Source organism: Eptatretus burgeri, chromosome 10, assembly GCF_056783735.1.
Source record: "Eptatretus burgeri isolate ZD-2024b chromosome 10, Ebu_testis_v1, whole genome shotgun sequence".
Classification (NCBI taxonomy): Eukaryota; Metazoa; Chordata; class Myxini; order Myxiniformes; family Myxinidae; genus Eptatretus; species Eptatretus burgeri.
The window spans coordinates 17,588,541-17,612,734 of record NC_140970.1 but is presented as its reverse complement, the minus strand read 5'-3'; the positions used below and the strand labels follow the sequence as shown (position 1 = coordinate 17,612,734).

General features: G+C 45.2%; 2 protein-coding genes across 3 annotated transcripts in view; one reads left to right on the top strand and one right to left on the bottom strand.

Annotated features, from left to right (window-relative positions):
- Window positions 1–18,702, top strand: part of LOC147018012 (uncharacterized) — a 39,609-nt gene extending 20,907 nt beyond the window's left edge. The window contains exon 2 of one of the 2 annotated variants that reach the window (XM_085897206.1): window positions 12,171–18,702. In XM_085897206.1, the coding sequence (XP_085753332.1) occupies window positions 14,253–15,119 (867 nt within the window). In that variant the 5' untranslated portion in view covers window positions 12,171–14,252 and the 3' untranslated portion in view covers window positions 15,120–18,702. Of the gene's footprint in view, window positions 1–9,519 lie in introns of both variants that reach the window. The other variant, XM_085897207.1, reaches the window with a different exon arrangement.
- Window positions 18,703–20,627: 1,925 nt separating this feature from the next.
- LOC147018011 (olfactory receptor 51I1-like) lies at window positions 20,628–23,929 on the bottom strand. The gene is made up of 2 exons (XM_085900068.1): window positions 22,910–23,929; window positions 20,628–20,650 (listed from the first exon to the last, which is right to left on the bottom strand). Exons 1-2 carry the CDS (start codon window positions 23,826–23,828, stop codon window positions 20,628–20,630), a joined length of 942 nt encoding a protein of 313 aa, XP_085756194.1. The 5' UTR covers window positions 23,829–23,929.
- Window positions 23,930–24,194: the final 265 nt, after the last annotated feature.

Here is a 24,194-nt window from a genome sequence, read left to right as displayed (position 1 = left end):
ACTCTCACTCTCACTCCCACTCCCACTCCCACTCCCACTCCCACTCCCACTCCCACTCCCACTCCCACTCCCACTCCCACTCCCACTCTCACTCTCACTCTCACTCTCAGTCTCACTGTCACCCTCAACATCACTCTCACTCTATCACTCTCACTATCACTCTCACAATCACAATCACCAGCACTCTCACTCTCACAATCACTCTCACTCTCACCCTCACCCTCACCATCAGCCTCACCCTCACCTCCTCCCACCCCACCCTAACCCTCACTCTCACTAACACTATCACTTTACCTATCACACTCACTCTCATAATCACTCTCACTCTCACTCTCACCCTCACCCCCACCCCCACTCTCACTCTCACTCTCGCTATCACTCTATCACTATCACTATGACTATCACTACCACTATCACTACCACTATCAGTATCACTATCACTCTCACTCTCACTCTCACTCTCACTCTCACTCCCACTCCCACTCCCACTCACCCACTCCCACTCCACTCCCACTCCCACCCCTCCCACCTCACTCTCACTCTCACCTCACTCTCACTGTCACCCTCAACATCACTCTCACTCTCACTCTCACTATCACTCTCACAATCACAATCACCGGCACTCTCACTCTCACAATCACTCTCACTCTCACCCTCACCCTCACCATCAGCCTCACCCTCACCTCCTCCCACCCCACCCTAACCCTCACTATCACTATCACTATCACTATCACTATCACTCTCACTCTCACAATCACTCTCACTCACTCTCACCCTCACCCCCACCCCCACTCTCGCTATCACTCTCACAATCACTATCACTCTCACTCTCACAATCACTCTCATTCTCACTCTCACTCTCACAATCACTCTCACTCCCACTCCCACTCCCACTATCACTCTCACTCTCACAATCACTCTCATTCTCAGTCTCACTCTCACAATCACTCTCACTCTCACTCTCACTCTCACTCTCACCCTCACCCTCACCCTCACTCCCACTCCCAACCTCAACCTCACCCCCACTCCCACTCCCACCCTCAACCTCACCCTCACCATCACCCTCACCATCACCATCACCCTCACTCTCACCCTCACTCTCACCCTCACCCTCACCCTCACCCTCACCCTCACCCTCACTCTCACTCTCACTCTCACTCTCACTCTCACTCTCACTCTCACTATCACTATCACTATCACTATCACTATCACTATCACTATCACTCTCACTATCACTCTCACTCTCACTCTCACTCTCACTCTCACTCTCACCCTCACCCTCACTCTCACTCCCACTCCCACTCCCAACCTCAACCTCACCCCCACTCCCACTCCCACCCTCAACCTCACCCTCACCATCACCCTCACCATCACCCTCACTCTCACCCTCACTCTCACCCTCACTCTCACCCTCACTCTCACTCTCACTCTCACTCTCACTCTCACTCTCACTATCACTATCACTATCACTATCACTATCACTATCACTATCACTATCACTATCACTATCACTCTCACTATCACTCTCACTCTCACTCTCACTCTCACTCTCACTCTCACTCTCACTCTCACCCTCACCCTCACCCCACCCCCACCCCCACTCCCACTATCGCCTCGCTCTCGCTCTCACTATCACTCACTCTCACTCTCACTCTCACCTTAACCCTCACCTTCACCCTCAGTCCCACTCCCACCGTCACCTTCACCATCACCTTCACCCTCACCGTCACCCGCACCCCCACCCAAATACTCACTCTAATACTCACCCTAACCCTCACTCTCACTCTCACTCTCACTATCACTCTCACTCTCACCATCACTCTCACCCTCACCCTCTCCCTCACCCTCACCCCACCCCCACCATCACTCACTCTCACTCTCACCCTCACCCTCACCCTCACCCTCACCGTCACTCTCACCGTCACTGGCACACTCACTCTCACTATGACCCTCACTCTCACTCTCACTCTGACAATGACAATCACTCTCACTCTCACTCTCACTATCACTCTCACTCTCACCATCACTCTCACCCTCACCCTCACCCTCACCCTCACCCCACCCCCACTATCACTCACTCTCACTCTCACCCTCACCCTCACCCTCACCCTCACCGTCACTCTCACCGTCACCCTCACCGTCACCCTCACCCCCACCCAAATACTCACTCTAATACTCACCCTAACCCTCACTCTCACTATCACTCTCACTCTCACCCTCACTCTCACCGTCACCCTCACCTTCACCCTCACCCCCACTCTCACTCTCACTCTCACTCTCACAATGACAATCACTATCACTCTCACTATCACTATCACACTCACTGTCACACTCACTGTCACACTCACTGTCACACTCACTGTCACACTCACTGTCACACTCACTGTCACCATCACTCTCACTCTCACAATCAAAATCACAATCACTCTCACCCTCACCCTCACCCCACCCCCACCCCACCCACCCCACCCTTACCCTCACTCTCACTCACACTCACACTCACACTCACACTCTCACTCACACTCTCACTCACACTCTCACTCACACTCACCCTCACCCTCACCCTCACCCTCACCGTCACTCTCACCGTCACTCTCACCGTCACTCTCACCGTCACTCTCACCGTCACTCTCACCGTCACTCTCACCGTCACTCTCACCGTCACTCTCACCGTCACTCTCACTGTCACTATCACTATCACACTCACACTCACCCTCACCCTCACCATCACCCTCACTATCACCCCCACTCCCACTATCACTATCACAATCACAATCACTATCACTCACTCTCACTGTCACTCTCACTATCACTCTCACACTCACTGTCACTATCACACTCACCCTCACCCTCACCCCCACTATCACCCCCACTTCCACTATCACCCCCACTCCCACTATCACGATCACAATCACTATCACTCACTCTCACTATCACTATCACTCTCACTCTCACTCTCACTCTCACTCTCACTCTCACTATCACTCTCACTATCACTCTCACTATCACTCTCACTATCACTCTCACACTCACTGTCACACTCACTCTCACTGTCGACACACACTCACACTCACTCTCGCCCTCACCCTCACCCTCACTCTCACTCTCACTCTCACTCTGACAATGACAATGACAATCACTCTCACTATCACTCTCACCGTCACCCTCACCCTCACCCTCAACCTCACCCCCACTCCCGCTCCCACTATCACTCTCCCTCCCACTATCACTCTCGCTCTCACTATCACTATCACTATCACTGTCACTCTCACTGTCACACTCACTATCACTCTCACTATCACCCTCACCCTCACCCTCACTCCCACTCCCACTATCACTATCACTATCACTCTCACTCTCACTATCACACTCACTATCACTCTCACTATCAACCTCACCCTCACCCTCACTCCCACTCCCACTCCCACTATCACTATCACTATCACTATCACTATCACTCTCACTCCCACTCCCACTATCACTCTCACAATCACTCTCACTCTCACTCCCACTCCCACTATCACTCTCACTCTCACAATCACTCTCATTCTCACTCTCACTCTCACAATCACTCTCACTCTCACTCTCACTCTCACTCTCACTCTCACCCTCACCCTCACCCTCACTCCCACTCCCAACCTCAACCTCACCCCCACTCCCACTCCCACCCTCAACCTCACCCTCACCATCACCCTCACCATCACCCTCACTCTCACCCTCACTCTCACCCTCACTCTCACTCTCACTCTCACTCTCACTCTCACTCTCACTCTCACTCTCACTCTCACTCTCACTCTCACTATCACTATCACTATCACTATCACTCTCACTATCACTCTCACTCTCACTCTCACCCTCACCCCACCCCCACCCCCACTCCCACTAGCACTCTCGCTCTCACTATCACTCACTCTCACTCTCACTCTCACCTTAACCCTCACCTTCACCCTCAGTCCCACTCCCACCGTCACCTTCACCATCACCTCCACCCTCACCGTCACCCGCACCCCCACCCAAATACTCACTCTAATACTCACCCTAACCCTCACTCTCACTATCACTCTCACTCTCACCATCACTCTCACCCTCAACCTCACCCTCACCCTCACCCCCCCCCCACTATCTCTCACTCTCACTCTCACCCTCTCCCTCACCCTCACCCTCACCGTCAGTCTCACCGTCACTGTCACACTCACTCTCACTATCACCCTCACTCTCACTCTCACTCTGACAATGACAATCACTCTCACTCTCACTCTCACCCTCACCCTCACCCTCACCCTCACCCCCACTCCCACTCCCACTATCACTCTCGCTCCCACTATCACTCTCGCTCCCACTATCACTCTCGCTCCCACTATCACTCTCACTCTCACTATCACTATCACTCTCACTCTCACTCTCACTCTCACATTCACAATCCTCACTCTCACTCTCACCGTCACCCTCACCTTCACCCTCACTCCCACTCCCACTCCCACCATCACCCTCACCATCACCCTCACCGTCACCCTCACCGTCACCCTCACCGTCACCCTCACCCCCACCCAAATACTCACTCTAATACTCACCCTAACCCTCACTCTCACTATCACTCTCACTATCACTATCACTCTCACTCTCACCCTCACTCTCACCGTCACCCTCACCTTCACCCTCACCCCCACTCTCACTCTCACTCTCACTCTCACAATGACAATCACTATCACTCTCACTATCACTATCACACTCACTGTCACACTCACTGTCACCATCACTCTCACTCTCACAATCAAAATCACAATCACTCTCACCCTCACCCTCACCCCACCCCCACCCCACCCACCCCACCCTTACCCTCACTCTCACTCACACTCACACTCTCACTCACACTCTCACTCACACTCTCACTCACACTCTCACTCACACTCTCACTCACACTCTCACTCACACTCACCCTCACCCTCACCGTCACTCTCACCGTCACCCTCACCGTCACTCTCACCGTCACTCTCACCGTCACTCTCACCGTCACTCTCACCGTCACTCTCACCGTCACTCTCACCGTCACTCTCACTGTCACTATCACTGTCACTATCACTATCACACTCACACTCACCCTCACCCTCACCCTCAACCTCACTATCACCCCCACTCCCACTATCACTATCACAATCACAATCACTATCACTCACTCTCACTGTCACTCTCACTATCACTCTCACACTCACTGTCACTATCACACTCACCCTCACCCTCACCCCCACTATCCCCCCCACTTCCACTATCACCCCCACTCCCACTATCACGATCACAATCACTATCACTCACTCTCACTATCACTATCACTCTCACTCTCACTCTCACTCTCACTCTCACTCTCACTCTCACTATCACTCTCACTATCACTCTCACTATCACTCTCACTATCACTCTCACTATCACTCTCACACTCACTGTCACACTCACTCTCACTGTCGACACTCACACTCACTCTCACCCTCACCCTCACTCTCACTCTCACTCTCACTCTGACAATGACAATGACAATCACTCTCACTATCACTCTCACCGTCACCCTCACCCTCACCCTCAACCTCACCCCCACTCCCGCTCCCACTATCACTCTCCTTCCCACTATCACTCTCGCTCTCACTATCACTATCACTATCACTGTCACTCTCACTGTCACACTCACTATCACTCTCACTATCACCCTCACCCTCACCCTCACTCCCACTCCCACTCCCACTATCACTATCACTATCACTCTCACTCTCACTCTCACTATCACTCTCACTATCACTGTCACACTCACTATCACTCTCACTATCACCCTCACCCTCACCCTCACTCCCACTCCCACTCCCAATATCACTATCACTATCACTCTCACTCTCACTCTCACTATCACACTCACTATCACACTCACTATCACTCTCACTATCAACCTCACCCTCACCCTCACTCCCACTCCCACTATCACTATCACTATCACTCTCACTCCCACTCCCACTATCACTCTCACTATCACTCTCACTATCACTCTCACTCTCACTCTCACTATCACTATCACTCTCACTATCACTCTCACTATCACTCTCACTATCACTCTCACTATCACTCTCACACTCACTATCACACTCACTCTCACTGTCGACACTCACACTCACTCTCACCCTCACCCTCACCCTCACCCTCACTCTCACTCTCACTCTCACTCTCACTCTCACTCTGACAATGACAATGACAATCACTCTCACTATCACTCTCACCGTCACCCTCACCCTCACCCTCACCCTCACCCCCACTCCTGCTCCCACTATCACTCTCCCTCCCACTATCACTCTCCCTCCCACTATCACTCTCGCTCTCACTATCACGTATCACTATCACTGTCATGATCACTGTCACTCTCACTGTCACACTCACTATCACTCTCACTATCACCCTCACCCTCACTCCCACTCCCACTCCCACTATCACTATCACTATCACTCTGAACTCTCACCCCCACCCTCACCCTCACACTCACTCTCACCCTCACTCTCACCCTCACCCTCAACCTCACTCTCACTCTCACAATGACAATCACTATCACTCTCACTATCACTATCACTCTCACTATCACTCTCACTATCACTCTCACACTCACTATCACTCTCACACTCACTGTCACACTCACTCTCACTCTCACTATCACCCTCACCCTCACCCTCACTCTCACCCTCACCCTCAACCCCACTCTCACCCTCACTCTCACAATGACAATCACTATCACTCTCACTATCACTCTCACCATCACTCTCACACTCACTATCACTCTCACTATCACTCTCACACTCACTGTCACACTCACTCTCACTATCACTCTCACCCTCACTCTCACCCTCACTCTCACCCTCACCCTCACCCTCACTCTCACTATCACTCTCACTCTCACTCTCACCCCCACTCTCACTCTCACTCACAATCACTCCCTCTTACTCTCACCGTCACCCTCACTCTCACCCTCACCCTCAGCCCCACCCTCACCTCCACCCCACCCCCACCCCCACCATCACTATTACTATCAGTATCGCTTTCACTATCGCCCTCGCCCTCGCCCTAACCCTCACCCTCACCCTCATTCTCACTCTCACTCTCACTCTCACTCTCACAATGGCTATCACTCTCACTCTCACAATAGCTATCACTCCCACTATCACTCTCACTATCACTATCACTCTCACACTCACTGTCACACTCACTCTCACTATCACTCTCACCCTGACCCTGACCCTCACCCTCACTCTCACCCTCACCCTCACCCTCACTCTCACTATCACTCTCACCCCCACTCTCACTCTCACTCTCACTCACAATCACTCACTCTTACTCTCACCGTCACCCTCAGCCCCACCCTCACCTCCACCCCCACCCCCACCCCCACCATCACTATTACTATCAGTATCGCTTTCACTATCGCCCTCGCCCTCGCCCTCACCCTCACCCTCACCCTCATTCTCACTCTCACTCTCACTCTCACTCTCACTCTCACAATGGCTATCACTCTCACTCTTACAATGGCTATCACTCCCACTATCACTCCCACTATCACTCCCACTATCACTCCCACTATCACTCCCACTATCACTCCCACTATCACTCTCACTATCACTCTCACTATCACTATCGCACTCACCCTCACCCTCACCCTCACCCTCACCCTCACTATCACCCCCACTCCCACTATCACTATCACAATCACTATCACTATCGCTCTCACTATCACTCTCACTCTCACTCTCAGTATCCTTCCCAGTCATACCTATCTGCTTCTGAATTGTGTCTTTTGTGCCTAAAAGGTGTAAAAGTTTCTGGCAACCATCGACTCTGACAATGACTCTACAACTGAACTGGACGGCATCAGCTCGTGTATCCTATACACCTTCTCTGCTGGTCTTGCACTTCCTCTCTCTGCCCTTTTCACCCTGTCATTCACTACAGATCATTTTCCTTCTGCTTGGAAATCAGCCAACATCATAGTATTACATGAAAAAAGTGAAAAAATGGATCCCCTTAATTACAGATGAATTGGCTTTCTTCCAATCATGCTGGAGTCATCAGCAAATGGATGAAGAGGATTTTCCAGAGTCAGAGAGACCCAACCTGGTGAAAAATGTGCTCTCAGAAAATTTCAGGCATGTACAACCTGCTCACGGGTATACCCACAAGCCAGCTTTCCTCTCCACAAGACAGGGAGATGCTCAATCTCCATATTCCCAGCAACTGACACGGCTTTGTTGTCAAAGGCCAAGAACGGTTCTTTTCCAATACAACTGCGGTAAATATCCAGTTGACATTAAAATTAATATCTTGAGAAAGGGTTGCTGTAATAATTAAAATTCACTGTACCAATATGTTAATAAACAGCGTAGTTTCCCATATGGATCCGACCGGAAACAACACTGCTCATCAACTATAAATATATAAGTACACTGCAGGCTGTTGAATTTTATATCATTGCACTAAATCGTCCATACCATTACAAGTCCCTGCCGTACAACGTCTGCTATCAGTACATGGAGGAGAAAACGCAAAAGTTTCATTGCCAAATTAAACCTGAAAGTTTGTCACTTTTCAGAAGACCAAATACAAAATTGTGCCTGGTGTTGGCTTTATGGTTAGGGTGGTGGCCTTGGGATCCGAGGGTCCTGAGTTCAAATCCCGTTCAGCTGTTGAATTAATACCAGGTGGGGTTAACTCGACCTGTCATCCTTCCGAGATCGGCAAAATGAGTGACATTATGCTGGTATACTGTGTCGGAGTGGCGACCCGTCCAGGATTGTGACCAATGGCCAAGGACACTGCTTTGGCAGCACCAATGCTCTGCACGGAGTATGGTCCCGATGGATGGATGGATGGAAATGCACAACCAGACCGTGGCAACAGAGCCTGGTCATGTATTTGATTTCTAGAAGATGGAAGACTATTCACTGATACCTTAAATAGGTTTGGATGTTTGTGTGTGTGTGTGTGTGTGTGTGTGTGTGTGTTCCTGCCTGCTGGCTCGCTATTTACACCGTCATGAAAATGACTTGCAAATTTGAGTTTCACCTGAGTTAAACTAAAGTTTACTGGAGTTAAACCATGCTTGCACCCCTACCTTCAGCAGTGTTTTGCTCTCTGCACCTGTGGGGCTTCATACCGCGTGTCGTGTCCATGACCCGATCTCCAGAAGCGCCTTGTTCTTTTCAACCATCAGACTACTATCATCGAACCCCTTTTAGTGCGCTGCTTATTTTAATAGACACTGATAATTTATGACGCCCAAGTGGATCATATCTCATGGACACGATTCCGAATTGGACCATTGGTGTTTTGCCATTTCTCGCTTCTAATTGAACTCATCACAGTAGTCACCCGTGCTCAAGCTTAACAGCTTTTGGGACACGGCTCAGACTGGACAAAGTAATCAACCTTTTGCGGTGAGTGGGCCAATAACTGTATTTTCTATATTGGTGACCCTGACGTGATCTCTTGTTAATCTGTCTGTAGATATGATGTCCACCGACGACGTCCACCAAGGTGCATCAGCTGAGGTACCCTCGTCACTGGTAGCGACTGTTGGTTTAAAATTCCCTCCCTTCTGGCCCAACGATCCTACAATGTGGTTTGCGCATGTTGAAGTGTGGTTATTGTCCAGGGATGTCACCACCCATGATACATGCTTCAATTATGTTGTTGGATCTCTCAGCCAGAAATGGTGCAAGAAGTGAGGGACCTCATTATTGCTCCTCCAGCCTCGGAACGTGAAACTGAACTCGAGGCTAAGCTCATCAGGCATACCTCAGCTTCAGAGCAAATTATACTACACCAACTACTCATTTCTGAAGAGCTTGGTGACAGAAAACCCTCTCAGCTTTTGCAAAGGATGAGACAGCTTCTTGGGGACAATACATTGGAGAATACCATATTAAAGCAGCTGTTTCTCCAGAGACTTTCCACCAATGTCCAACTGATCTTGGCCTCAACTAAAGAGGCTGTCGACATCGAACAACTGGTGGACCTCGCCAACAAGATCATGAAAGTCTGTTCTCCTTTGTCTTCCATTCCACACATAGGAGCTGTTTCAAAATCTCAACAGCAACATGCACCTCAAAGAGACCAGGTGTGTGCCTTGGCAACCCAGCTTGAGTACTTTACAAGATAGGTGCAAGTTCTCACGACACAACTACATGTGGAAAGTCAGGAGTAGAAGCTGTGGGTGTGGTCCATCTAGAAATCGATCAAGAGGACACAATCCCAGCTCAAGTGCCCACCAACACACTGGACATATGTGCTGGTAACATTGGAAGCATGCGGAAAAGGCTCACAAATGCATCATCCCATGCTCATACCAGTCCCACCCTTCAGAGCAGGGAAATTCCAACGCCAGCGACTAGCCTGGCAGTGACACATGTAGTCGTGTATTCTACATAACCGTCGAGGCAACAGGTACCAGGTTTTTAGTGGATACTGCTGCTGAAGTGAGAGGTTTACCATCTTTTCACAAAAGCAAATGCCAGCCTACATCAATCCAGCTGCAGGCAGTGAATCACTCGCCCATCACCACATACAGGGAGACATCTTTAACGGTGGATCTTGGACTGCGACGATTATTTCAATGGGTATTTGTTATTGCTGAGTTGCCTGCACCCATCATCAGGGCTGATTTTCTTCGCCAGTTTGGTCTGCTCATGGATGTCAAACTTCACAAGCTCATTGACAACACCACGACCAGCCTTACTGTGTGAGGAATCAATCATAAGACTCAGTTAAGAGAGTTAATCCACGAGAAAGCAGCTGGGTTGTTACTCAGACTGAGGGTTAAATATTTAAAGGTGTTCGATCTCCTGAGTTAAGGTAAACCACTAGTAAATCTTCTTTTTGTTTAGATTCTTCTAGTAAGTCACCAAATATTTTTTTTTCTTTTCTGTTTATGACCCTAACGGAGTTGTTGTAGTTAATCCTAGTGACAAAAGGTTGTGTGTTGAGGATTTCTTCTCCAATCTATTTACAAAACAAACTGTTTGTGATAAAAATTATGAAACAATTATCCACTCACCTCTCCTCTCTAACTGAGCCCCAGCGTCGAGACTTGGACTCACCAATTATGGTGGACGAATTAACCCAAGCCTTGGCTGGAATGGACTCGGGAAGTGCTCTTGGAATTGATGGCTTGCCGGCTGAATTTTACGGGGAATTTTGGGGCCTGTCAGGCCCAGAACTGATGCCTGTCTTTGAATCATCTTTGTTGCATGGAGAACTGCCTCTAAGCCTGAGAAGAGCGGTCATGTCCCTCCTTCCAAGGCTAGTGACTTGTGACAAATGAAGAATTAGAGACCTGTCTCTTTGCTTTGCACTGAATACAATTTTTTTTTATAAAGTCTTGGCAAATCGACTCAGAAAAGTAATTGGTGATCTGATTCATCCTGTTCAGATTTATGGTATACCAGGCAGATCCATATATGATAACATTTTTTTGAATAAGACACTAAATAGATGGTAAGTGTGTACAGAATGACTTTGGTTTAATTTTTCTTGGTTTAGAAAAGGCTTTTGATCACATAGATCATGGCTTTCTGTATCATGTAGTGGAAGCTTATGCAGGGTGCCCAGTGGTCCCACATTTCCCACATTTTTCAAAATGTGTCCCACATTTTTGAAAAAATCCCACATTTCCCACATTTTTGTCAGACCTTTAAAAATTGTAATGGCTACAGCAGATTTTTTAGCATTAAGCCCAAAAATCTGATAGGGTTTTGCACCCCTGACCTCTGGAGCATTTTTTTAGGTGTCATTTAATGCACTTTTAATCTTTCTGCTGCGGTAATAAATATAAATAATTGATGGATATCATGGTTATTATAAAATAACACATTTCTCTTCATCATCATGTTCATGTGTCTGTGATGGTTTTTTAATGTGAAAGTGTAAGACAACACCATATTGTGATTGCATATTTATAAATGGCTATTAAAAGATGTACCATTTGAGGTACTTATTTGGAATACTGGTAATGCTGGTACATGTAATGTTAACATTCACAACAATTTAACTTGCATATTAGGTGTTTTTTTCCCTTTCATGATACATGTATATTGGATTGTTGCTTGGCATATACATGTATATACAATTCCTTAACCTATTTGCTTTCCTGCTTACAGTTGTAGCTGTAGAATCTGTTTTACAAGCAAGAGAACATATTATGAATTCATCAAAATGCCACGACATACAACAAAATTTAATGAAAATTGGATGATCATCAACCAATCACAAGCATCAACCTCTGGAGCATCCAAAAAATGGACTCTTTCACACCAGGACAAAGTTACAAAAGCAGAAGCTCTATGGATCATGAAAGTTGCACAAGACAATTTATCTTTCAGATCATGTGATAAGATAGCTGAAACATTTCAAGAAATGTTTGCCGACAGTGATGTTGCAAGGGATGTGAAACTTAACTGTAGTAAAGTCTCATATGTAGTCTCACATGGACTTGGTTCTTTCTTTCATGAAGATCTTGTTACAAAGATTAGGAACACTTCTACATTTTATGCCATCTTGTGAGATGAAACTACTAATGACCAGATGAAAAAGCAACTAGATATCCATATTCGTTTTTGGAATTATGGATTGATTGACACACGCTACCTGAAGTCAAAGATGTTGGGTCATGCAACAGCTCAAATTCTGAGGGACACCCTTTCAGACGCATTGGAAGAAGATAGTCTTGATTTAAAAAAAACATGAATATGCTGGGAATGGATGGACCTAATGTAAACAAAGCATTATGGGAAAAAATGGATGCAGACTGCAAGGCTGCAGGTTCCCATGGGCTTGTTGATGTAGGATCATGCAACATACACACAGTACACAATGCATTTGGAAAAGCAATGGGTGTTCTAGAATCGTGGGGCATAGACAGTTTTCTTGATCAGCTATTCAAGTTCTTCCATCAAACGGCATCACGGAAAGAGGACTACTCCCAAATTCAAGCTTTGATGGAGGTGGAGAACCATGTTCTTCTACGCTATGTTAGCAATCGATGGTTGAGCATTGGCCCTGTATTGAAAAGAGTGATAGAGCAATGGAAAAGTTTGGTTGAGTACTTCACTGTCTTCCTCCCAAAAGAAAATGTGAAGCTGCTTATCTCTAGTCAGAGATACAAAGACGTTAGTAAACAGCTGTGTGACCTTACCCTGCTCAGATTGCACTTCTTGCAGTATCTTACCAGTGTATTTAATGGGTTCCTCACTCTTTTCTAGTCTCAAGAGCCACTCATACATGTCCTTTATTCAGAGCTCTCAGATCTCTTGAAGAACATACTTAAGAAATTTCCGAAATGTGAAGTCATAAAAGACAAAGAAGGCCAAGATTTGCTTGATACTGACATTATGAAGAAGGACCTGATGTTATCCAATGACCGCATTGCCATTGGTGAATCAACAAGACAGCTTCTGCCAAAGAAGAACATCACTCCATTGGATAAAGTTGGTTTCTTCTCAGATGTCAAGGATGCATATGCAGCTGTAGCAAAGCATTTGATTAATCGCCTTCCACTGGACAATTCTTTGCTGAGGCGATTACGTTTCTTACATCCACTGATGAGACAGCAGGAGAAATCAATGGATTCTATCAAAGCAGCTGCCCGGAAATTTCATCATATCTTTTCTGATAAAGACATAGATCAAATTGGTGGTGAATGGATGCTTTACCAGGCTGAGAATGAAATCAATGAATCCTGGTTCATGGAGGAAGGAGGCTCATATCAGAGAGTTGATAGATATTGGGCCAGAGTGTTGGATGTGAAGACCTCTACTGGCAAAGAGAAGTACCCCATTCTTGGACAGTTTGTGAAAGTTGTTTTGGCCATATCACATGGACAGGCTGATGTTGAAAGGGGTTTTTCACTGAACAAATATACAGTCACTTCACAGAGAACCCATCTGAGTGAAGATGCTGTGAATGGTTTGAGAACCATAAAAGATGCAGTGACCCATAATGGAAAGGGTGAACCATGCCAAGTTCCAGTTACCAAATCGATGCTGGAGAGTGTGTGCAGTTTGGTTAAGGTAAACAGAGCTTGTTTCCGCCATACAGGTACACAGGGGGAGGGGGGAGGGGGGTTATTGTATAGTAGATAGTAGAAAAATCGTGCAAATTATGATACAAGCATCAAATTTGGCATTTCTGTTCTGCAGGGCTTTCTGATCAAATCTGCCCAATTGTCCATTTGAAAATCCAAGATGGCGGCCATTTTTCAAGATGGCCGCCAAGTTAGCCTCCCGAAGGTGACTTTTTGCTTAGAAGTATTTGTAGTTGTCCTGTACTTCAACCTGTACCGTGAAGCACTTTCAGAACTGGCGCCTTACTTCTTTGCGAATAACAATGTCAACTATGTGCGATGGATCCCAGTTCACCTCTGGGATATGATGTCGCTTGAGCAACAACATCCAGATGCGGCCAGGGAGTTTCACAAAGGGAATTTCATTATCCACAAGTCTGAAAGAGAAGTCTCTGCCCTGGCAATCGACCAATCCCACGAGCAAAATAATGCAGTCATCAAAGGTGACGGAGGAGCAATTGGGTTGACAGAAGACCCGGCAAGACTTCGTAGGTGGATGGTCGCTGGACCCGAAGTGAGTCGTCTCGTAGCTGGATACGAGGCCATGTCTGATATGAAAGATGCAACCAACAACAGTAGACACCATGAGCAAACACTGAGTGCCCAGAAATCTTTCTTTGAAAAGGTGAAAGCACTCTCTGCAGTAATGCAGGAGATAGGCAACCCATTCCAAGAAGAATCAGCCGACCTACTGGTACTAGACATGAAGAACATTGCAGACCTAACTCTAGCCGAAATGGTAGCTTCACATCACCAGCGGGGCAAAGAGCAGTTCCATTCATTCATGGAGGGGCTACAGAATGAAGGTGAATGTCCTTTCTATCATCCAATCAAGAAAGACATTGTTTCTTTCTTCAAACAAGAGCAAGCTGGGGGAAGTTCTAAGGAGAAAGTCCTGAAAGACGACTGTCATCTGTTCTCACGACTGTTCATCTCATGCCATAACAGGCAGTGTGACTTGCAAGAATTCTTCAAGCATGAGAATTAGTCACACCCTGCATCTCTCAGTGACAGCGGCAAGCTTCATACATGTCAGAAGTCACAGCTGGCTGAAATTCTTGAAGCGCAAGTGAACATCCCAGACAGAGAAACAAGGGGAGATGCAGTCATCATTGATGGCTCAGCACTTATCAATGCCCTACCTCCACGCACTTCAAAGATATTTGATGACGATGCTAAAGAAGACATCATCCCAAAGGTGGAATCCTATGGTGCCAGGTACGAGAGGGTGGACGTAGTGTTTGATGTGTACAACCAGTCAAGTCCGAAGTCCGAGGCAAGGTCGAAAAGGGGGCAAGGAATCAGAAGAAGAGTGACAGGAACCAGTAAGACCCCAAGTAACTGGAGAAGCTTTCTTCGAGATGACAGCAACAAGACTGAGCTGTTTCACTTTCTTGCGGAAAAGATGTGTGAAGCACAGACGACAAGCACAGTCATTGTCACAAGAGGAGAAGATGCCATGCGCAACACATGGAAGGCACTGGATGCTGTGTCTTCCTGTTGTCATGAAGAAGCTGACACTCGAATATTTGTACACGCCAGGGATTCAACGACGGATGGTAGTAAGTCCATTATCATTAAGGCTAATGACATGAACGTACTAGTCATAGCAATATCTGTACTGCCATCCTTACAGGAACTAGGTCTTGAGAACATGTGGATTGCCTTTGGCCAAGGAGCCAAAGCGTGATGGATTCCATTCCATGAGGTAGTTTCTGGAATAGGGCCTGAGAAAGCTAGAGGTTTCCCATTCTTCCATGCGTTCACTGGATGTGACGTCCTGTCTACCTTCCACGGTAAAGGGAAGAAAACTGCATGGCAGACTTGGAACGTCTTTGATGATGTTTCTGAAACATTCACCAATCTCAGCTAGCATCCAACATTGATTCGTGATCGTGACCTGCAGAGGCTGGAGAGATTCATTGTCCTCATGTATGACAGATCAAGCGCAGCCACTGGTGTGGACGGAGCAAGACTGGATCTCTTTGCCCACAAGCAGAGGCCGTACAACTCAATTCCACCAACACAGGCAGCCCTCAGAGAACATGCAAAGTGTGCGGCCTATCAGGCTGGGATAATCTGGGGCCAGGCAATCATCTCCAGTCCAGACACGAGCAGTCCTGCTGAATGGGGATGGACACAGAAAGGAGAGATGTGGCATATTGTTGGACAACACTACCCCCTATTGCAGCCAGCTGTCAGAAACTGACCAAGTGTTCCTGTAAGAAAGGTTGCAATCAGAGATGCAAGTGCTTTCAGTCAGGGCTCCCCTGCACAGCACTCTGCAGGTGCATATGTGGACAGTAGCAGCTGGAGGAACATTCGCATGGTATGCATAACTTTGAACATTTACTAGCCAGGGCCCGGTTGCAGAAAGGCCTTAGCTTCATATGATAATCATTAAAGTGGTGCAAAATCAGAAAAAGTGTGTGTCAGGGGGCTTTAAAAACAGGAAAATCCACTCCAGCAGGCTTGAAAACATAGGTGTCCACACCTAGATCATGCAAATCGGACAACTACAAATACTTCTCAGCAAAAAGTCAACTTCGGGAGGCTAACTTGGCGGCCATCTTGAAAAATTTGCCGCCATCTTGGATTTTCAAATGGCCAATCAGGCAGATTTGATTAGAATCCACTGGAGAACAAATGTGCCAAATTTGATGCTTGTATCATCATTTGCACGATTCCTCTCAAAAATTGCCGTTATCTGCCCCACTATTAGGCAAGGCTGCCCAGTCTCTGGCTTATTGTTCGCCCTTGTTTTCAAACCACTTCTCGTGTTACTGAGGAAGAATGCCTCTGGAGTTGTTATATCCTCTGAGTACCCTTCAGTAACCTTATCAGCATCTGCAGATGACGTCTCGGTGGTTGTTAAAGATAATAATAACATTGCCACTCTTGTTAAGTGTTTAGATTTGTTTTGTTTAGCTTCCTCTCTGAAATGTAACTGGGGAAAAAACAAAGCTAGATGGGTTCCCTGTGTGAGAAGCAATTCACCTGGAATGGCACGAATCCCACCAGTACATCTTCCTGCAAAACTAAAATGGGTGGATGAAGGTGTTATATATCTTGGGGTTTTTCTGGGATCTCTACAATATGGCCAGAAAAATTGGGATGGTGTTACTGAACATGTGGAAGAAAGATTGAGTACGTGGAAGAGAGCCCTGCCCCACCTTTCGTATCGAGACCGGCTCCTGGTAATCAACAATTTAGTTCCCTCCTTTTTATGGCACAGATTAATTTGCCTGCCGGAAAGCTTGTTAAAGGGAGTGCAAAGGGAACTGTTGGAGTTCTTCTGGGAAGGCCATCAATGGTTACGACCAAACGTTGTATGTCGTCCATTGGTAGAAGGTGGCCAGGGTATGGTCGACATCAGGAGCTGCATATTGGCCTTTCGGCTATGCTCTGTAAAAAAAATTGATCAGAAGAGCAATTAGCAAACCATCTCCTGGCTACTCACATTTTGCAGTTGGATATGGCTTGGATATGACAATGAATATTTTCTGGTCCTGCTTCAATGCGTTCGCACATCTCCCTGATTTTTATCAGAGACTATTGAACGCCTGGCAGAGCCTTTTGGTGTGCTGCCAGCAGGACACCAATGTCACAAAGTTGTTTGCTCAAGAACCTTTGTTTTATAATCTTCTCTTCCCCAGTATTCCCAGAAGTCGGGACTTCTGCCAACATTTTGTAATAGCCGGAATTACAAAACTATGGCACCTCTGGCATGTTTCAGGTTGTGGGTAGAAATCTGCTTAAGAAATAGCCGACCCAACAGGAACTCGCTCAAAAAGAGTGATTGGAACCCCCCCGCCCCCCTTCTGAACCTGTATGGGACTCTATGTATGATAAGCTCAAAAGGAAAAGGTCCGGTGATCTCCAGTAGAGGTTGATGCACTGGATAGTTCCTTCCAAGAGGCTAATGAGTCATTTCTCTCCTACATCTATGTGTTGTCCGTTTTACTTTTGTATAGAAGATGTGTTCCATGCCTTCATTAATTGTGTGAGATTGGTCCCTTTATTTCATTGGTTTAACTTTGTCACACAAAATGAATATTGTGTTTTCCTTGCGTTCCTTTATTTTTGGTTTTCATGCCAAGCCTAATGAGGTAAATATACGAATGAGGTTTCTCTTAGCAACTGCCAAACTGGCAATATATCTCTCAAGGAAAGAAAAATTAAATGGAAAACCCATCGGGCAATGCAATGTCATGTGCTTCTTTGATGCTCTCATGTCAGCGAGAATAAAAGTAGAATTTTTTTCTCCCAAGATGCTGAAAAGCTTGATGAGTTCACCAATACTTGGTGTCAGGAAGGAATTTGTGAGGTTCATGAGAACCAACTCATAATACCTTTGAAGTGTACTGTGGGTATTGTATAAAGTTAATGTTTTCTTCTTTTTATAAAAATTTTTCTTCTCTTTTTTTTCCCTCCTTTTTTTCCAATTTGTTAAATTGTATGTTCGTATTTTTCTGTGGCTACCTTTGCTTCATTGCTTTTATGTATCGATGGTTGGTGTCATTATATATATTTTTTGTATTTTGTGAAAATAAAAGGACTTCAAAAGTCAAGGTGTCTCTATTCTCTTCTCTCTCTCCTCTCTCTTGCGCTCCCTCCCTCCCGCAGTGAATAGCATCGTTCGGTGAGATGTTGCTCTCCCCCACCTCCCCCCAAGCTCCCCCTCCCCCCCGTCATCCTCTTTGCCACCTGTCCCCCCTCTCACCTTACACATGTCTCCCCTCTCTCACTCTCCCTCCCTCTTTCTACCCCCACCACCCTTTATTGTCCCCATTAGCGAAGCGAAGGGTTGTATTCGCTAGTTTAGCACAAACAAGCAAATACCACACGTCGCTTCGTTGATGGTAATACAAAAGGGGGGAGGGGGTCAAAGAGGAGGGAAGAGGGAGAGAGGAGTGGGGGTGGGGAAGGGGGGGTGAAGAGGTGCAGGGCAAAGGAGAGAGGAGATGGGAGAGAGGAGGGAGGTGGAATGAGTAGGGTTGGGGGAAGGGAAGGCAGATGTGTAGTGGAGCATTAATTATGATTCATACCGTCTCATCAAAATGATTCTGCATAGAATGACAGTGAAGATTGAAACAAAGTAATGTCTGAAATCCATTTTCTACCAGTCATACTAAAAACACAGCCCAGAGACAAACACCACAAGGTCTAGATATGTCCAGAGAGAGAGAGAGAGAGCGAGAGAGAGGAGTTAGCAGAAAGAATATGTTATTGTTTATGAGCATCGCACACACAACACACACACACACACACACACACACACACACACACACACACACACACACACACACACACACACACACACACACACACACACAGTCGTGCTTGGCCGATATCAGCAGACTCGAACCGGTGTGATTACTTACTACGGTACATTCTAGAAAAAAAACCAAAACCTTGAGGAGCTTTCACCCTTGTTTTGGGAGAATTTCAATAAACAAATTAAAAAACAACTTTGTATTATAATCATATTTTCGACGTTTCGGGGAGATTTGCATAAACATTAATCTTTATAAATTGCTGCTAATCATGTCATGGGTGAAAAAAAAAATTGAGCTCTTTAATTTAGAAAACACGTTCAAACGGCAAACGATTCAGAAATTGGGCATTATCAAATATATTTTGCTTTGAAATTCACAAGTAGAAACCATATAACGTTTGTAAATCATGTTCCTCTACCTTGTAGCAATTGCTGACTGCACATCCCGATCAGGACACTAACTGAACTGCTATCGCCCATGAAATAAACATTGCAGATAATTAATCTGCCATCTTGCCTGCTCGTCTGTGCATGCGTCACATGGTACATGTGTTTGCGGTGCATGCAAATGTTATAACTTTTATTTTAAAATGTCCGTTTTTCACCAAATTTGCATTGATTTCTTGTAGAGCACCTCACAAAACCTCCAAAAATATAGACACAGGTCTGGCAGATGCTATGGATAAGCAATCCCTCTGGGGGGATAGAGTAAATAGGTAAAAAGGCTTCGTTATAAGACTCGTTATTTCTTTAAATTATCAGATTTCTCTCCAGATTTTGACACATTTATTTCGGACAATATCTGATCCTCAAAGCCAAAATAATATTTTGATGACGTACTTTAATTCGGCCGTGAGAGTAGATTGTGGAAAATTGCATCATAAAAGGCATAAAATTGCTCCAAGCTCCTAATTTGAAAATTATAGCACTTAAACAAGTGATGAGTACAGCAATTTGTAGTGATGATGAACAGGCATTCGATAATATGAGTGGAGAAGGTTAAAAAAAACTTTATCTTTTAGAAATCGTCGAGGCATGGTTGAGCAGTTCAAAAAACATGGTGGCTTCAGACCCCAGCGAGGTTACCCAGGAGAGGCCTTAAGACCCTATAGTATAGAGAGTGGTGACAGAGGATGTGCCTGAGATAAAGGACATAATTAAATTAGGCCATTAAGTATCTTCAAAAGGGGTGTTTTAATTAACCCAAACAGCCAATTTTCAATCTTGCACTTCCTTGGATTCTCCTTAGCATGCATGCAAAGTTTCAGGCTGCGAGGTTTCATTGTTTTAGAGTTGTGGAGGAGACATACACTGATATTTATTTGTATAGACTAGCTATCAAATGTAACCTGTCGGAGAGACATGCAGTGAGGGACAGAGAGAGACACAGATAGACAGACACAATTAATTTTTGGTGTGAAACATCATTTTTCCATATTACAAACTAGTAAATACAACCCGTCGCTTCACTGATGGGAATATTAACACTGAAGGGGGGGAGCAAAGCCTCATCTCACGTCGCCATACACTTCAGGAGGAGGGAGGGGAAGGGTGTTCTAGACATGCATTTGATGGTAGGACTTGAGGGAAAGTGTAGGTTATGGTGGAATGGATAGATAAATTATTTCTCTCACCCAAATTGTAAAACTTCTTCAGGCAAATTGTAAACAAATTTTGTTTGATGTGGCCAGATGATATTTGTTTTTCAATTGAAAATATATTAAAGGGCCTGTACAATGGTTTTCATTTTGTTTTCTCTTTTCAAAATCAGTGGTTAGATATAATGTGAAATTGTTTTTCTCGTTAACTGCAACGGAAAAAGTGTCAAAGTTATAAAAAAAAATAAATTTTTTTGCTCAGTTGATGAGCTCCCAGGGCATCCACCTCATTTGCTCCCTGATTGCAGGGGTGATGTTGCTCTCTAGTGTTCAAGGAGCCTTTTACATCACATGTTCACAACTGGTGTTAAGGTGTCCCGTTAATTACATATTTTTTCATTGTCGTTTTCTTTTTTGTGATTTGTTATTGTAATTACCTGCTTTTATAAAAACAATTTATTCCATGGCCAATGGCAATGCTCGCCTCTTCTGACTCCTCTGTGCGGTGCATTCGGTACACCTCAGAGGGCCTGATCTACTCTCATCATTTCTGTTAAATCATCCTTATCATTGTAACATTCGAGTTGACACGTTGCAGGGGCAAGGCCCATTCGGAAATAAAATGTATTTCCGACCAACATAAATATTCTTCAGGGATTAATCCTTCACTACTTTTGCTCCTTATGAATGGGTATTTCTGATCGGTGCATGTATTGCTTAGTAGTTTTATATTTATTAGTTCATGTCAACTCCACATCATTCAACGACTCGCATGATCATGCCAAATTGCATTTTGATTAACTTTAATTTATTCTCCAAACATTTAAGAAACAATACAAATTAAAACTATTCGTTTTTATTAATTTTATTTCTCGAGTAATGCCCCTTGCGTTCCTCCATTTTAAGAGACTTGTTTCCCAAAAACACAAAATGCCTTGATTCCAAGTTGAAATTTTGTGTGCATTTTCATAAATATAAAACTCACATGAAATGTTTTCAAATACTGTTTTGTCACAAAAGTTATCACATTAAGATACAAATCACCATTCACAGGTATCGTACAGGGTTTCCACAGTATCATATTCCAGTTAGTTGTTTACCGGCGCAAAACTCTGTGGACACCCTGTACTCTGACACATGGCCTACAAACAAAAATATCAGTGAAGCAGATGTAAAAGTTCTAGAAATCATTTGACTAAGGAAAATGTTAAATTTTGACAAACGCTTAAACTGTCCACACAATATCATGTAAAATATAATATGTTCAGTGTGAACAAGGTCAAGGGAAGAGTTGTCCAAACAACATCATTAGACAGAGTCATTTAACTGCATAAGAATATGAATTTTATTTGGCATGGATCAAGTATGAACAATGATTGCGATTGGATGAGTACAACTGAAGTAGAGAAATTAAAATTTTAATCTAACTTTGTCCGATCGTATCACAACCACCAATATTTTGCAAGAAAGGGAGAATAAGTCAGGTGGGATCTTGAGGGAAACATAATTAAAGAAAATTGTTTTCGCCTTTAATTCTTAAAGCATTAAGTCATTTTTGAAATTAAATTCATGAATACACGCAGTGTGTAAAAACCAAACTTTTGGGAAGCATTTGAGTGCATTCGCTGCACATGAAAGGGATCATTTGTCATTCAGATATAAAAGGAGCTCGGTCTCAGTGTGTGTATGTGCATGCGTTCATCTTTCAACGCGGGTGCTTCTAGTTCCTGTCAAAAGAGATTTCTCTGTGTAAAGCATGCATAATAAAGTGCATAATTGTCCAGTTATTTTACAATATAACCATTTTGGAAGATGCTGTGAACGAAGCAATTGAGTTTTCTGTAACATAATATTTAATCTTTCCCAATAAGCGCCTAATCGTGTGCCGGATCTTTGACATACGTAAACCATAAATGATGGGGTTGCTGATAGGAGGAAGAACATACGACACCGAATCAAGTACAACTCTCACGAATGGTGAGATGTGTTTACTGTTTGCTGTTCGGAGAGAAATGGCAATAAACAGAACGGAAACCAGGAAGAAGCAAAGAACCATGAAATGCGTTAAACAAGTTTGCAGCGCTTTCTTACTTTTTTCCGAATGGCTCCCACCACGCAGACATTCACGCAGGATGAAAGAGTAAGTAAAGATTGCAACCACAGTGAGAGTACCGAACATCATAACAATGAACACCGAGCCATAAAGGTTGTTGATCGTGACGTCCTCACATGCAAGGTTTGCTATTGCGAGATTAATACAAATTGCGTTTGGGAGGACATTTGGTTTGCAAATAAAATGGAGACGCAACAATAATATGACTTGAACAAGAGAGAGAAAGTATGAAATCATGATCACATTGACATTAACGATATTTGCTCTTTTATTTGTGATGAATACGTTGTACCGGAGTGGGTGGCAAACGGCAATATACCGATCTACAGACATTGTGCTCAGAATGAAACTTTCCATTGCAAGATAAGAATGCAAAAATAGCATCTGAGTGAAACAGGCTGGAAAGGTGATGGAGTTATTTATGAGAATATTGTACATAACTCGTGGAAGTGCAGCGGACGTTCCCATGAGGTCTGTGGCCGCCAAGTTGGCGAGGAAGATGTACACGGGCTTGTGAAGCTGCTTTTCCCACACTATGAGCACAATCAGCATGAAGTTTCCAACAAAGGCGATGATGTAGATGAGGAGGAAGGTGCAGAATGCCAAGAGTCGGACGCTGGATGGTTCCCGGAACATGGTCTTCAGGAGAAACATTCCAGGAGGCAGAGACTGATTGGCAAAAGTTGTCTCATGGTTCATTGCAGACATTCTGAATTCTCACTTTCACAAAAGGTTCCGTTTTTTAACTTGGAAATGACAGCCAGATTGCAAAAGCATCAGTTAATGCACCGAATCAATGATGCTTTCTGAGGCTTGTGCATCAACAGTCGTTTTGCAAATTATATTGGAAACTTTTATACTTGCAGCTTTACAGAGTGATTGTTTGTTTTCCCCCACTGTGCTCATTTTAATGAGGTCTTCTCTCAAAGTTTGTTAATGAGGACTTCTCTCCGAGGTGTTTTTAGCTCATCCGAAGGGGATGCAAGACTATTGCAATGCCCCTGTACGTCTTTCTATCTGTGTGGGTGACGCATGTCATTGGTTGTTATCTCCATATGCGAGTTCCAGAAGGTT

What these genes read in the sequence shown, in the direction of transcription:
- LOC147018011 (XM_085900068.1), bottom strand. Translation starts at nt 23,828, where the DNA reads ATGTCTGCAATGAACCATGAGACAACTTTTGCCAATCAGTCTCTGCCT. An exon ending in CCCCATCATTTATGGTTTAC is followed by an intron (nt 20,651 to 22,909) that starts GTATGTCAAAGA and finishes CATGCTAAGGAG; the next exon opens with AATCCAAGGAAGTGCAAGAT.